This window comes from Podarcis gaigeae (assembly GCF_964106915.1).
Source record: "Podarcis gaigeae genome assembly, chromosome: 3".
Classification (NCBI taxonomy): domain Eukaryota; kingdom Metazoa; phylum Chordata; class Lepidosauria; order Squamata; family Lacertidae; genus Podarcis; species Podarcis gaigeae.
The window spans coordinates 52,514,888-52,530,757 of NC_139680.1; the positions used below are offsets into that span (position 1 = coordinate 52,514,888).

At 40.4% G+C, this 15,870-nt stretch overlaps 2 protein-coding genes across 6 annotated transcripts in view; one reads left to right on the forward strand and one right to left on the reverse strand.

Annotated features, from left to right (window-relative positions):
• LOC310841178 (uncharacterized protein) overlaps positions 1–15,870 on the forward strand; it is a gene marked incomplete at its 3' end in the record, with an annotated part of 142,666 nt that overhangs the window by 109,356 nt on the left and 17,440 nt on the right. The window contains exon 8 of the mRNA XM_083731764.1: positions 10,482–10,560. Within this exon, the coding sequence (XP_083587890.1) occupies positions 10,482–10,560 (79 nt within the window). The remainder of the gene's footprint in view (positions 1–10,481; positions 10,561–15,870) is intronic.
• HS3ST5 (heparan sulfate-glucosamine 3-sulfotransferase 5) overlaps positions 1–15,870 on the reverse strand; it is a 145,954-nt gene that overhangs the window by 85,571 nt on the left and 44,513 nt on the right. For all 5 annotated transcript variants that reach the window (XM_083731441.1, XM_083731445.1, XM_083731444.1 and 2 more), the window contains exon 2: positions 9,652–9,853. The gene's annotated coding sequence lies outside the window, so the exon portion shown is untranslated. The remainder of the gene's footprint in view (positions 1–9,651; positions 9,854–15,870) is intronic.

The following is a 15,870-nucleotide window of genomic DNA, read 5'->3' on the forward strand; positions in this document are numbered from 1 at the left end:
TGCCTGGAAGCGAAAGGAAAGTCCAATGCTGTAAAGAAAAATATTGCATAGGAACCTGGAATGTAAGAACCATGAACCTTGGTAAGTTGGATGTGGTCAAAAATGAGATGGCAAGAATAAATATTGACATCCTGGGCATCAGTGAACTAAAATGGATGGGAATGGGTGAATTCAGTTCGGATGGCCATCATATCTACTACTGTGGGCAAGAATCCCGTAAAAGAAATGGAGTGGCCCTCATACAACACCTTCTAGAAATGACACCAAAGAAGGATGTTCTTCTCATTATAGGGGATTGAAATGCTAAAATAGGGAGTCAAGAGATAAAAGGAACAACTGGCAAGTTTGGCCTTGGAGTTCAAAACAAAGCAGGGCAAAGGCTAATAGAATTCTGTCAAGAGAACAAGCTGGTCATCAAAAACACGCTTTTCCAACAACACAAGAGATGACTCTACACATGGACATCATCAAATGGGCAGCATCGAAATCAGATCGATTATATTCTCTGCAGCCAAAGACGGAGAAGCTCTATACAGTCAGCAAAAACAAGACCTGGAGCTGACTGTGGCTCAGATCATCAGCTTCGTATAGCAAAATTCAAAATTAAACTGAAGAAAGTAGGAAAAACCACTGGGCCAGTAAGATACAATCTCAATCAAATTCCTTACGAATACACAGTGGGAGTGAGGAACAGGTTTAAGGATTTAGATTTGGTGGACAGAGTGCCTGAAGAACTATGGATCGAGGCTTGTAACATTATAAAGGAGAAAATCATCCCAATGACAAGGAAATGCAAGAAAGCAAAGTGGCTGTCCAACGAGGCCTTACAAAGAGCGGGGGGGAGAAGAAAAGCGAAATGCGAGGGAGATAGTGAAAGATACAGGAAATTGAATGCAAATTTCCAAAAAATAGCAAGGAGAGACAAAAGGGCCTTCTTAAACGAGCAATGCAAAGAAATAGAGGGAAACAACAGAATGGGAATATCTGTTCAAGAAAATTGGAGATATGAAAGGAACTTTTCATACAAAGATTACCACAATAAAGGACAAAAGTGGTAAGGACCTAACTGAAGCAGAAGACATCAAGAAGAGGTGGCAAGAATACACAGAGGAATTATACCAGAAAGATATGGATGTTTCGTATACCCCAGGTAGTGTGGTTGCTGACCTTGAACCAGACATCCTGGAGAGTGAAGTCAAATGGGCCTTAGAAAGCACTGCTAATAACAAGGCTCATGGAAGTGATGATATCCAGCTAAACTATTTAAAATTTTAAAAGATGATGCTGTTAAGGTGCTACACTCAATATGCCAGCAAGTTTGTAAAACTCAGCAGTGGCCAGAGGATTGGAGAAGATCAGTCTACATCCCAATCCCAAAGACGGGCAGTGCCAAAGAATGCTCCAACTACCAATTGCACTCATTTCACACGCTAGCGAGGTTATGCTTAAAATTCTACAAGGCAGGCTTAAACAGTATGTGGACTGAGAACTCCCAGAAGTGCAAGCTGGATTTCGAAGGGGCAGAGGAACCAGAGACCAAATTGCAAACATGTGCTGGATTATGGAGAAAGCTAGAGAGTTCCAGAAAAACATCTACTTCTGCTTCATTGACTACACAAAAGCATTTGACTGTGTCAACCACAGCAAACTATGGCAAGTTCTTAAAGAAATGGGAGTGCCTGATCACCTCATCTCTCTCTTGAGAAATCTCTATTTGGTAGAAGAAGTGACAGTTAGAACTGGATAGGGAACAACTGATTGGTTCAAAATTGGGGAAGGAGTATGACAAGGCTGTATATTGTTTCCCTGCTTATTTAACTTATATGCAGAATTCATCATGCAAAAGGCTGGACTGGATGAATCCCAGGCATCTGGTTGGCCACTGGTAAAGCAGGATGCTGGACTAATGGGCCAATGGGTTGATCCAGCAGGCTCTTTTTATGTTCTTATATTGACTCAGGAATCCAGTAATCCTGTACCTTCCTAAGTAACTGCTGTACATGCTTCTTGGATTCCTCTGTAGGAAACTAGGTTGAGTCTAGTTAATACCTCTGTGGAAGGCTTCCAGTTTTTGGCCATATGCACAGCACTAGCATAGTATACATTTAGCAGATAACTGGCAGGGAAAATGAAAGAAAAAGAGCTTAATAATGCCATAGTCTCTCTCTCTCTCTCTCTCTCTCTCTCTCTCTCTCTCTCTCTCTCTGTGTGTGTGTGTGTGTGTGCGTTTAGAAGAGGATAGATGATGCCATGGACAGCATATGGAAACAATTTCTTTTACTTATCTCCATAAGCAGAAATATATCAGCTGCTATTCAAAAGAAGAGAGTTCATATCCTCAAATCAAAAGTGGCTTATAAATAAAATCCTGACACCGTGTGAAAACAGATCAGACACCCTTTTAAGAGATTGCAAAAGATGTTGAGACAGGAGAAAGGCCTTATAACAATATGGATGATCTACATACATTCTATTCAACTACAGAATTACTTTGTAGATCTGACATTATTGCTTTCTCAGTTGCATGCATATTCATTTGGGGGGAAATGCACAAAATATTTCAGCTAGAGTTAGAATATGAACTTGAACTACCACAATCCATAAAAAATTGTTAGAAAAATTAGAGAGTGAGAGAGCCATTATTTTAATATTTTCTCCTTGAATTACTAATTTAAAAGACATTTGCAATTAAACACCTTTAAGAAATAGTGAGATGATTTCACTGTATTTGAAGTGTTAAAATGTATTTGAAGTGCTATATAATTGCAGCTGGAGCATAAGATAATTTCTCCTGGCTCAGCCCCCATTTAAAAATTATTTTTGAAGAGAAATGTGTTATCAGTTATCTAGGGAAATAGTATTTCATTTTCAAGGAAGCAGATACCTGGTTTTTGTTATCTTAGTAAGAGACGCAGCTGTTTCAGTAAATCTCGCCAAGCTTATTAACATCTTTGTGCTGAAGTGTAGTCTACAAGTCTACAAAAAGGTGTCCTGGGGAGAAACACCAAATATGGAAAGTAGTAATCAGTCATGGTGATAATATACCAGTGTTCCCAATTCAGGGGCTCAGTGGGCTTCCAATCCCACACACCAAAAGCATGAGGTGCTTGTCTTCACAACTGCACAGAAACATGCACAGGACTAGCAAAGGTACCTTGCCATACCAAGTACCAAGTACCAAATACCAAATACCAAGTATAATATATATGAAGATATATGAAACATACGAAGACACTTTATACTTTATCCAGTATATCTGAAGGAGCGTCTCCACCCCCATCGTTCTACTGGACACTGAGGTCCAGCACCGAGGGCCTTTTGGCAGTTCCCTCACTGCGAGAAGCCAAGTTACAGGGAACCAGGCAGCAGGCCTTCTCAGTAGTGGTGGCCTCAATGTAGAACGCCCTCCCACCAGATGTCAAAGAGAACAACCACCACCAGACTTTTAGAAGACATCTGAAGGCATCCCTCTTTAGGGAAGCTTTTAATGTTTGATGTATTACAGTATTTTAATATTTTTTTGGAAGCCGCCCAGAGAGGCTGGGGAAGCCCAGCCAGATGGGCGGGGTATAAATTTATTATTATTATTATTATTATTATTATTATTATTATTATTATTATTATACTATGAGTCATTGGTCCACCCATCCCAGGATTGTCTATGCCAACTGACAGCTATCCACAAAGGCCTGAGACATAGGCATTTCCCATCCTTATTTTCTGAGATGCCAGGGACTGAACTGGAGCCCTTATACAGTAGATGCAAAGCACATACTATACCTCTGAGCCATGAAGCCTTCCAGGGCACCTGCTTTTCTCCACTTAAAGTCAGTGCTACATCACTTAATGGGGAGAGTAATAAGCAGAGATGTTCTGCAGGCTTTTGCAATATTCTGTTTATATACACAGGACCTTCTGCTCCCTCTAGTATTATGGATGAATCTCTCCTCCACAGCCGGACCCTGAGTTATTATTATTATTAAATTAATTATGCAAAAGGCTTCCTCATCCTTCTCGTTCCTTTTTCTTGGTACTGCTTAGGATACATGCATTTAATTTTTAGACAGCATTATGAAAAGGGAAACGTGTGAAATCACAAGAGGCTGAAAGGTAGAAAACACTCCTTTATCCTTTCTCTTCCCCATATCTGGCATCACTGCCATCTACCTCTCAAAACTGGTTACTAGGTTTGGTTACTTATTTGGTATGGGAGACTGCAGTGGTCTGCCATTAACTCCCTGCCCATCTAATCCTAGCGAAGGCACATGTCCACATTTTTATGTGTTTTATTCTGACTGACTTAGAGACTTCGTAGAGACAAAACCAAAAATTCCTAGCTTGACTGTGCTTGACTGAGATGGGGACTTGGTGAGTGATTGGGCAGATGGAAACATCTTACTCCTGTATAGGAGTTGCCCAATTCTCAGGGCTCTTCCCCAAAACAAAATGTGACCACAGGGAGGGGGCAGCATTAAACAATTCATATTATTTCAGTGGCACAGTTTAAGCAGTACGAACACCTGAGCACAAACCACCACCATTTTCTTTCTTCCCATAGAGCCTCTAAAAAAAGATGACAGGCTGCTAGCATCCTTCCCAGAAACATCCTAATTCCCTTTCCTACATTTCATGTCCTTAGGATGAACCTCTTTGTAGAGATCTACACATAATTTGCACCTTTTGACAATTTTGGCTTGGGGTGTGTGTGAATGGCTATTTCAATAGAGTGCTGCATGTTATAACCAATGCCATCATATAAACCACTTTGCATGTATTAAAAGCAAGTGCTTTATTAGATGGGGCAATTTAAGCACATTACTTTTCACTTGTGGAAGCTAGGAAGTGTTGCATTATGGATGAATTAGATTGTTGTATGTTTAAAGCATGTGCTACCTGGAACTGAGGTTTGCTAGATATATCACATTATAACATATACATCTGCATGATGATGGCAGGACCCCTGATGTGAGGAAGATAGGAAAATTATTATAATCTCCATTTCTAAATTGAATGAGCATTTTGCTCAGCAGAAACCTCTTGACTGCAAATAGTCTGAGATTACATCCTGCTGTTTAAGGTACCTGTGTGTGTCTGTCTGCATGTGCATGTGTTTATGAGCACTCATTTATTTTTAAACTGAACATAAGTTTCTCACATTCCTTTAAATCAGATATCTGTGATATCCTATACTGTTAGAGCTACTCACATGTTGTCACAGACAGGTCATACTAGTGCAATAGCTATTTTATGATTTATTTATTTATTTGAATTATTTGTATTATTTGTATTATTCTGACCCAAGAGATGAGTCACTCTCCTACAGAAAAAGTACTCAAGCCTACCCTTATCAATCTCAGGATGAAACTCACAGCTGCCCTGATTGAAAAGGACATGAAAGAAATTTTGCAACAAAAACTCATTTCAGTTCAACAGCTACAATAAAACTGGGGAATGGAGAATTACACAGAGGCTGCATTCAGACAAGGGATTAAGGCTTGGCTTAGTGCTACAGGAACAACAATCTCCCTTCATATCTCCCCTCTTGCATGGCCACAAGGATGATATTCAAATATTCCCATTACACTTTATATCAACTGCAGTTTAGGGGGTCATCTGAACTCTAAACTGTGGTTCATCTTAACTCTGGTTAATGTAAAGAAGCCACCTGCATAAACTATGGCTTGAGTTCAGTTTGTATCCACTGGCCAAAGTTAAGATTAACCCAGTTTGTCCATGTTCAAATAACACGGCCAACTGTGGTTAATCTAAAACAGAAGTGAAAGGTCCTAAAGTCCTCCTCACAGTCACTTTCCACCAGAAGAGGAATGGAAAGCACCCAAGCCCAAACCTTGCTGCAGGTTGTTCTTGTAATGCTGAACTGGCCCATAGCCATCAAAGCCTACTCAACATTCAGAGCACCATGCCACCTGTTAATTTTGGTTAACAAGGCATATTACAGGAAGGGAAACAAAAATTGTGCAGAGAGCAGCCTGCACTTTATTTCCACACAGGAAAAAAACAGGCAACGATAAATGACTCAGATTCATATTTTGTTTTGATCCTTTATTGCTGTACAAAAGAGGTAGCCTTTGGTAGTTACTTCTACACAAACCCATATTCTTCTCTAGAGAAAAAAAGAGAGGCTCTATTAAAAGGTATGAGCAGCGTGGGTAACAATGGGACAGCAATCTAGGAAAGTGATATAAAATTATAATGTGTCAATCCAAAGAAAACTAGTTACTGATTTACAGATGAAAGGACAAAAAGGGACAAAAGATGCTTTGTAGTGTTGGATTGCAAGAAATGAAACCAGGATGGAAGAGAGACAGTTGTGGGATGGGGATGTTTGTAGTCACAAAAGGGTTATCTTCCCTCCCTTTTTCTGTACATAGTGTTAAAATGTTGTTGCATCTTTCTGTTTCTTTTCTATGTTTGCTAAGGGTTGCACATTAAGCTTCCTTAATGTGGGTTTTTCTGTCTCAGCCCCACTTTTTAGGAAGCGTATTCTCCTTCATGGAGAGCACGTGTTGTGGTGGGGGCAAACAAGACACCCTTCTGTTGCTGGGCAGGTTAGTTTGGATGGCCACAAATCTTATTGGGCACCTCTTGGTCATTGGGAAGAATGTGACGTTGTAATTTATGATTGACGACCAAGGGGCCATTTATTCCTTGTGCGCAGCGTTGAGTTGCCTCTTTTCGCTGCATGCATTGGATCACTTGCCTACCCTCCCTATATTTAGGGCTGTTTGTGTTGACCTTGCTATGCCTGTCATGGGGTCATCTGCTTTGGGGCAGGAGCCTGGTAGGAATTTTTCCATTTGGCTGATTGGCCGGTGCCATTTGGTTTTTTGCCTTCTTCATAGCAAAATCTTCAGAACTTGTAGGGTTGCGGTTAGGCATTGGTTAAATTTGGTTGGTGGGGGGAGTATGGTTGGCTGTGCCTGCCCCTCCAATGCTGCTGCTGCAAGGGTATTCCGTTAATGGAATCAAGGGGCTCGCCATGCTCTTGTCTGAACCCCTGTCAAGGGGCTAGGGCCACGCAAGAGCCCCTGGGAGCATTTGGGGAGAGGTGAGGGCCTGGCACCCAGCTCTATTCTCTCCCCAAAATGTTTTCCCTTATTGACTTTCGCAGGCTTACGGATGTCAGTTCTGTTCCTACCTCTAGGTGGGAACAGATAGTCGCAAACCAATGTCGAAGCAACCACTTACATTCCGTAATCAATAAAGTTGTGGCCAAAAAATTAAGTCAAAAACCTTAAACAAAAATTCTGTGTGAATTGTGTTTTATTTGAGGGTGGCTTGGGGACCTCGACATGCAAGAGAATATTCTATGCTTCTTATTGAAAACATGGAGTTTACTACCACAGCTATCACAGCTGCATTTATTCAAAAGTAAATTCATTATTATTTTTTGTTAAACCAGTTACAATATTTCCCCATACCTGTTACCATTTCCCATTGAAAGATCACTGATGTATTATTATTCATTTTAGTGCAGAGCTTTAGTTGCATGCTTTCGTTGCTGCTCTGTTACATTTATTATGCAATGGGTTTTTTCTTCTTGTATTTGGAATAGCTAATTGATGCCATTGGGACATAAGTCTCTTCTGATAAAGGACTGCATGTTGTCTGTCTCTTATTTATGGTTTATAACTGGAGAAATAATATATACAGCATGCACACAGTAGTTGCAGACATACTAAAAGGCAGACAGATTGAGTACCACAGTATAATTCTGCTGAGGGATTTATATGGTATCATTTACCACAAAGTGGAAATTACAATGTAGTAACACTGCGAAGTTTTAGTTTTGTCTTTATTAATCACCATACTCCCATTCCTTATAATAGCCAAGGCAGAAAAAACTTAGAATAAATTATTCTCAATCCCCTCCACACACCTGATTTTCAAAGTGCTTTGGCGGCAGAATACCTAGACTGGTGCAAAGGGAGCATTTTGAAACGAAGGCTGGTGTATTTTCTGCCTAGCAGACTTTCCAGCTCTTCAGCTGTTTATCATGGCGTGTTTATGTTCTGCCTTACCCATTCTCTGCCCTACAGGGGCTATGAGAGTCTTTTAAAAGTAGAGGTGGAAACTTTAAATGAATTCACACATGCATGTTCCTAGCTTAAGAACTGCAACTTTGATTGGTAACTTGTATGTGTAAGTAGGCATCACGTATCAAATGTTGAATGAAAGCTGACCTAAGACTTCAAAACAAAACCCCACAGTTTAACTGGTAGAGGCAGTCCAGTGAACAACAGGGAGTCATCACATCCTGATGAGACATGTTCAGTCCTATACATGTACATGCATCACATGGTGGTTATACAGATTTAAAGTTAGGTCTGTCTCCTCCAAGTCTAACATTATAGTCTAACATTATAGTCACTGTTCCACTATGGAGTGTATGAGCAATAAATTGGAGAAAGATAGAGAGAGGGGGGCTATCAAAGGAAAAACACCTTTTTAAAATGCTGATAAAGAACAGTACATTTGAAGTTTGTAGTTAATCAGTTAAGAATCTTTTGCAATGGGGAATATTCACTTGCCACTATGATAAGGTACCACATATATATCAAGTCAAACAAATACATTCATTTTCAGCTGCAAAAAGTAGGCAGTGTGAAATGAGATATGAGAACCCCCAAGGAAACGAGGGAGTATAAACAGCAGAGGCCAGAGAAAGCCCCAAAGTCCAAAAGTCCTTAACTAAGGTAAGTACACTGGAGGGACAGTATGTGGCAAAACCTTCTGTGCCCCCTTTGCCATACATCACCTGGTGATCTCGTTAGACTAGTTTCTAATAAACATTGGGGTTTTCCCCTGCGGCATTAACAGCATGTATATAAACTATGGATCAGTAATTAATCTCTTAGGGCCAAGCTAGATACAACTTGGTATATCCATGATCAGATTGCCTGACATTTTTTTTCTTCAGCTAAAAGCGGGAGTGGGGTGGAGTGGAGTGGTTCAGGGCAGCAGTGCAGAAGGAGGGTTTTAAATCCTGGTTCCTCAGTGAAAATGCCCACCACCAAAGGTGATATCAGCTGGAGAGATTTGGGAAAGGGGTATCTGGATAGCTGTCTTTTTAAAAAGAAACCTCATTGGTTAATCATGGCTTCTTGGGGTGAGATTTCCATCATGAATGAGGAAGAGAAAGAGTTAATGCTCTCCATGCACAAGTGTCATGGTCCCAATTCATTCCACTCCATTATTGAATGCAGCTTCCCATTAATTAATTCTATATTCACCTAAAGTGTTGCAATTTTTGTATAGATACAGCACTCACATCCAATACAAGCATAGGTATTTTTTTTCCAGTGATACAACATCCCATTTGATACGTTCAGGTTAAATCAGTTTTGGAGTATGCAAAAGCAAATCTGTCAGATCGAGAGAAATCACTGGATGCTTTTCCAGGAGTAAATTTGTTCCATGACATTCCAAAAAGAAAGGAAGGAAGGAAGGAAGGAAGGAAGGAAGGAAGGAAGGAAGGAAGGAAGGAAGGTTCTCTCTCCCAAGTATAAATAAAATGCTATACCGCTCATGGAAAACAGACATCTATTAACTCTGCCTGCCCACCCCACTGTACTATATACACAGAAACAAACAGTTCTGAAGCTGTAGGCTTTCAAATAATCCACCAACCTTTTTATCCTTATACTCATCCAGAAGATCGGATACATCTACTTTAGACCAAGAACATTCAAAGAAGAATTTATGTCTGCCAGTCTTCAGTGCTCAAAAGCCTTCAGAGTTTATAAGAGAGATCAGTGATATGGTAAAAAGGCTCCAGATGCAAAAGGGATGAATAGATATTTCTTCTTAAATGTGTTCTGTCTTGTTAAGGCTGTAGGGGGAAAACCAGAATGCAGTTATTTTGAAGAAGCAATATTGTTCATGTAAGTCTAAAACAACAATAAAATACAGGGCCACAAAATTATACTATAGCAGCCTTCCAGGTGCTTTGGACTAAATCTCCCATCCGCCCTGATTTTTTACCATGCTAGCTGGGGCTGATGGAAGTTGTTGTCCAACACCTCTGGAGGGCACTATGGTGAGGAAGGCTGGGATATAGGAATGCAACTGTATTGATTAGCACTGTGCATCTATAAATGCCCACCCCCAACTTAATGTTCTCTTTTAAAACAAATGGTGTAAACTTGGAAGACAGTCAGTGTCAGCCATCTATCTATCTATCTATCTATCTATCTATCTATCTATCTATCCAATCCACTTCTACACAGTAACCTCCACTAGAATAACAACAAAGAATAGCTGATAAGTGGCGGGGATAGCATGGGTAGAGGCTGCTTGTTATGAATTCTCCTACAATATGTTAATTTGATCATATTGTACACATTTTTTTTCAAATCAACAGGTTACCATTGGGGGTTTCTCTTATATCAGTTTTTGGCAACACAGGTTTCTGCGGCTTAAAAAAACTATTATTTCACCTCCTCTTTTATATATTCCAGTAATATCACTTGTGGATTTGCAGTTGCTACGTATAAGGGGCCCAGAAATTCAGAACTTTGGGGCAGCTCAAGAATATATGTAAGTAATTCTGCCCTTTGTGTCCTACATCTCCAACAATTATTTTGAGTTATCTCATTTAATTTGTTTGGGGTAAGGTGCCAAAGATATTGAGTTGGTTTTTTAAAATCTTTAAAATATGTTTATATTAGTTTGGGTTCAAAACATTTGGGGCTTTGCTGCGCATATTTTTATGTAATGTTTACTTCTTCCCCTTAGTTTAAAAAGTGATTTGACAATTAGGCAAAAAGAAGAAAATGTATGAGTTGCTACTGAAGTACATGCTATTTTATTTTTTTTTAAGGACATGCACTTTGCCCTGTGCATTCATTATCCTGTCTTCTGAAAAGACTGCCATTATATAGAAAAGATTATCTATACTTTAGGAAAGAAGCTTTTTAAAATGTTTCCTCCCAGTGAAATCTTGAACTCAGTATTTAAGAGGGAAGCTAAGCTGATAAGTGGAAAGTAGGCTGAATTTAAAATAAAAGCTTCCACTTCTTCCTCCCCTTGAGAGTATATTTAGCTCACAGCATACAAATAAATAAATCTTCATTTAAATTGAGATGCAGTGTTGTTCAATAAAAGTGATGGTGTCAGCCTTGATATGAAAGGTTCTACCCATAATTCTGCATCCCAAGCACATTTCCTGTGCTTGGCTTGGGAGCTTTCTATCCATCACTAAGCAGAAGAAAGGAATGAACATCAGTAGCATTAGGAAAACATCTATATGTTCACTACTATTTACTGACTTGGAATGTGTATGAAGTAGTTAAAGCATGATAGCAAAGTCTGTGTTCCAGGCATACATTTGTTCTCAACAGAACAAACACAGTTAAAAATAAATAAAGAAAGAAATGAAACCAGACTTGATTTCAGCTGAACTTTCCTGCCTTGGATACACACTGATTTAATTTTACTGCTCAGCAGCCCTCCGTGCCCCATCCCACAATGTTAATGAGTGTTTCCCATCTCTCTAGAGAGACTTTTAGGGGAACGCAAGTGGCTGCAGGGGAGGAGGGATCAGGAAACTCTATTTTCTTAAACTTCCTTAAATTAACTTACCTTAAGATCGAATCCATTATCTACCATGCTTCTACTGCCACTAGTGGGAGCCAATGAGAGCAAGGGTTCTACCTCTTTATACAAGAAGACCATCTACTTGAACCCTCTCATGCAATGTTCCAGCATTTGAGGATATAGCATTGGCTAGTCTCCCAGTGAACATACTCAAGGGAATCTCTCTAAACAATGGTGGCTGCTGCAACCATTGTTGGACTACAGTACCCACCATCCTCTATCCCAGAGCTTTCCAAACTGTGTGTCATGACACATTAGTGTGTTGGTTGCAGTGTGTAGGTGTCTTGCATGAACGCTCCCCACACTCCTCCCAGGGCTGGAAAGGGCCTAGTTTAACTTCCAGTTTGCTAATAAAACTGAACTACTGTGTCATGAAATGATGCATGTCTAAAAAGTGCGTCACCAACATGGAAAGTTTGGAAAGGTCTGCTCTAACCACTGACTATGCTGGCTGGGGCTGATGGAAGTTGCCATCCAGGCGGAGAAAGGCTGGTCTGCATGGTCTCTTAGTAACCAAACTAGCATGTACAATTGTTTTGAAATTATTATCAAGACTGTAAATATTAAATATTTTTTTCAACAAAAAATTCACAGCAAAAAAGTAATCCTGTAATGTATAAAGCTATAAAGTACAGACATTTTTCAAGTGGGATCTGTAACAGCAATGAAGCAAAGTTGTATGACTTGTACAAATAACAAATGATAAATGTTATTGAAGGGCTTTAATACTCTAACCAAGGTGTTTTTGCTCAAAGTAGCGTTTCTCAAAGGGCGTTTTGAGGTCATATTAATGCAACTTTCAGAAATATGTTCTGCACACCTTTATTCTATTACACAACACAGCAAACATTGTATCTTCACATTCTTTTTTATCTACAATCTCAATGGAATAATGGTTTGGGATTTGTTCATTTTAGGATTTTATTATGGGATTTAATGAATTTTTTTTGGAACTGAGGCAACCACAAAGTTTTCTGAAAAGATTATTGCAATCTATCGAGTCATGAGATAAGCACTCCCCTCTTCTTCTCATGATGTTTCCAGAAACATAAATATTTACAACTTTATCTACTCTGATTATTCATTCTTTGCAGAAGCATTCATATTTTCTGAAAGCAGATAAGTACCAAAGAAATGAATGCCATTTTGCTTAGTTCCTATCATCATGAAGAATATGGGCCTATTATCAGGAAATGCTATGATCTGGAAATCCATCATAGCAGTCCTACAGAAAAGCACAATGTAACTTGGAGAGCAATGCCCATGGAACACTCGTGATAGCAGAGCATGTGCTAACAGAGCAAGCATGGAGGCTGCAGAGGCACCAGCTAAGGAGTCAGGTCATGTTCAAGGCTCTCTAGGCCAGCTGCTGGTGATCAGTGAACCTCTCTGCCTTAGGCTGTCAGACAGGATTCCTCAGAAGTTCCTCCTAGACCAGCAGGTCCTGTATGGTCACTGCCAGGACCAGGGCCATCTTTAGCATATGCGCCGCTGGGGTGCAAAGATCCACCCAGCGCCCCCAAATTAACTTTTATTATGCTTATGTCAGGCACTACGCTTATGCCTTATCTCTTGTTTACAAAAGAAGGGAGGAAAAAGAAATGTGTTTCTCGCTTAGCATTCATTGTAAAATGAAGAAAAAATGCAGCTCACGGAATTCATAGTGTGTGCTCTAGGTGCATTTTTGCAGAAATGGAAAACTAAAATCGCATGCTGAAATGCATGTGTAGTAGAGCCCTAAGTACTAAGTAGTTAGTCAAAGAAAATGCCAACAATTAGTGAAAATAAACACTATTTTTTAATGATTTCTCTAAACGAATTTGAACTGTAAGTGATGAAATTAAAATATGCCATTGTGAATGACAAGCGCCGCTGCTGGCGCATTGTGTCTTTGGTAAATAAGCACACAAAGTTGAAAGTCATTTAGTGAAACAGTAGGTATATATATTGGTAATAACTAGGTATATATGTATTTTGTTTTTCTAGCTTGATGAAAATTATTTATTATTTCATAACGGATAGATGGTTAAGAGCATAGGCGGCTTCAGCGGCGGATGCCTGGCGCCCCCCAGAATTCGGCGCCGGGGTGTCCTGCACCCCTTGCACCCTCAGTAAAGACGGTCTTGGCCCACAAGCAACTACCTGTGAACCTAAAGAACCAGATGCCACCATCCACAGCTGTTCACAGATACAGTGGCACAGGGAGTATACTAGGAGTGAGACTACGGAGTGGAGGAGGAGTGCCTGTCTTCAGACCAGATGGTTGATTCTCTGACATTCTCCACAGAGGAGTAAAACAACTTCTGGGGAGCTGTAAAGTGGCCTTTTGTGGCATTTACAGTTTGCTTCTGCTGCAAATGTGCAAAGCCACTATTTTCAGACTGTAGTCCCGGAGAGCAAAAGTCTATCACAGCTGTTACATCTGCCTTTATCAGTTGTTTTAAGAATACATTTTTTGCAATGTTCTCCTAGTAAACACTGCTAATTAGAAACAGTAGACAGAATGCTGTTTAAAATCCTAATATGTAATCTTAATGCACCAATACTATGTAATACTGGAGCCCCTTATGCTGCTGTTAGAGATCTCTTTCCAGCTGTCAATGGATAACATCCCTGGATTCCTGCTAATTGGCTGTACACCAAGGCAAACATCTCAGCTAATTTGAGAACATAGTACCGATTAGTTCTAGATAAAGTATGAATATTTATAAAGAAAGAACCAATAATGAGAGAATGGCAGAGATGGAAACCAGCAAAAAAGGAAGAAAAAACACCCTTTCAGATGCTTTAATAAGATTTTTAATCCTTCAAGCAACTGACAAGAATATTTAACTGTCATACTTTCAGAATGGAAAAGACAAAATCATTGTTGTGTATGATCTTTGTTCCTAAATAAAATGCTTAGGGGATTTAGATTTACAAAGCTTTTCTTCAGGCACAAATAAAAATAAAGCAAATGACTTTTAAAATTGATGGCTTGGATTCCAAGGTGCTCTTGTATGAGCAGAAACACACCTCAGCTTGTGCAAGCCCCCTGCTGATTTCCTCTTCCAGCTCCAGAGGGTTCCCCAACCATCAGAAACTTATTTTTAGAGGCACACGAACCTCCAAGGACAAGGGAATTGGGAAACATTCAATTAAGTTCTCGTCCAGCCAGAATATCTAGCTCAGATTGGAGGAATATAACAACATGCCAACAAGTCTATTATTCAGTTGTTTAATCCCCCCCCCACACTTTTTTTAGATGAGGCAGTCATTCTTGCAATTATTTTGTATTGCTTTACAATATTATATGTTGATATATGAGTGGGCAGTATTTTTCGCTCTATAAGACGCACCCGACCATAAGACGCATCTAGTTTTAGAGGAGGAGAACAAGAACAAAAATATTCTCTCTGCGCAGCGCCCCTTCAGCGAAGCGGCAGGAGAAACAGAGCCCCTTCCATTTCTCCTCCCGCTTCGCTGAAGGGGCGCTGCGCAGAGAGAGAAAGCTGCGCGGCACCTCTCCAGCGAAGCGAAAACAGGAGAGTGAGAGGGATCGGTGTGGACCGATCCTTCTTGCTCTCCTGGCTTCAGGCGGCTTTCTCTGAAGCCAGGAGAACAAGAGGGGTCAGCCCGCACCGACCCCTCTCGCTCTCCACGCTTCAGTCAAAGCAACGCAAAGTGGGAGGAGTGCAGCGGGATGTCCCGCTGCACTCCGGAGGCTTCCGGCGGCTATCCCTGAAGCCAGGAAAGCGAGAGGGGCTTCTTTCTATTTTCTTTCTATGCTATTTCCCCCCTGTTTTCCAGCACTCTCTCCCACGATCTCTCCAATCCAGACCAAAATATCTTGAGTTGAAGCTCTGGGGCCAGCTGGAGGCTGGAGGACATGTAAGAAAGCAACGCGAAGCCTCCGGAGTGCAGCAGGAGCTCCCGCTGCACTCCGGATGCTTCTGGTGGCTATCCCTGAAGCCAGGAGAATGAGAGGGGTCGGTGCGCACCGGAGGCTTTGCGTTTCTTTCGCTGAAGCCATGGAGCCTGCATTCGCTCCATAAGACACACACACATTTCCCCTTACTTTTTAGGAGGGGAACAGTGTGTCTTACAGAGTGAAAAATACAGTACATACTTTTAGAAATAGAAACAAACAAACAAACAAACAAACAAACAAACAAACAAACTATTTTCAGGACCTGAACAGCAGTGTCAATTTAGTCAGCAAAGGTTAAAATATGCTTTTAGTAGCAGGCTATGGGAAGTGCTTGCAGGCCA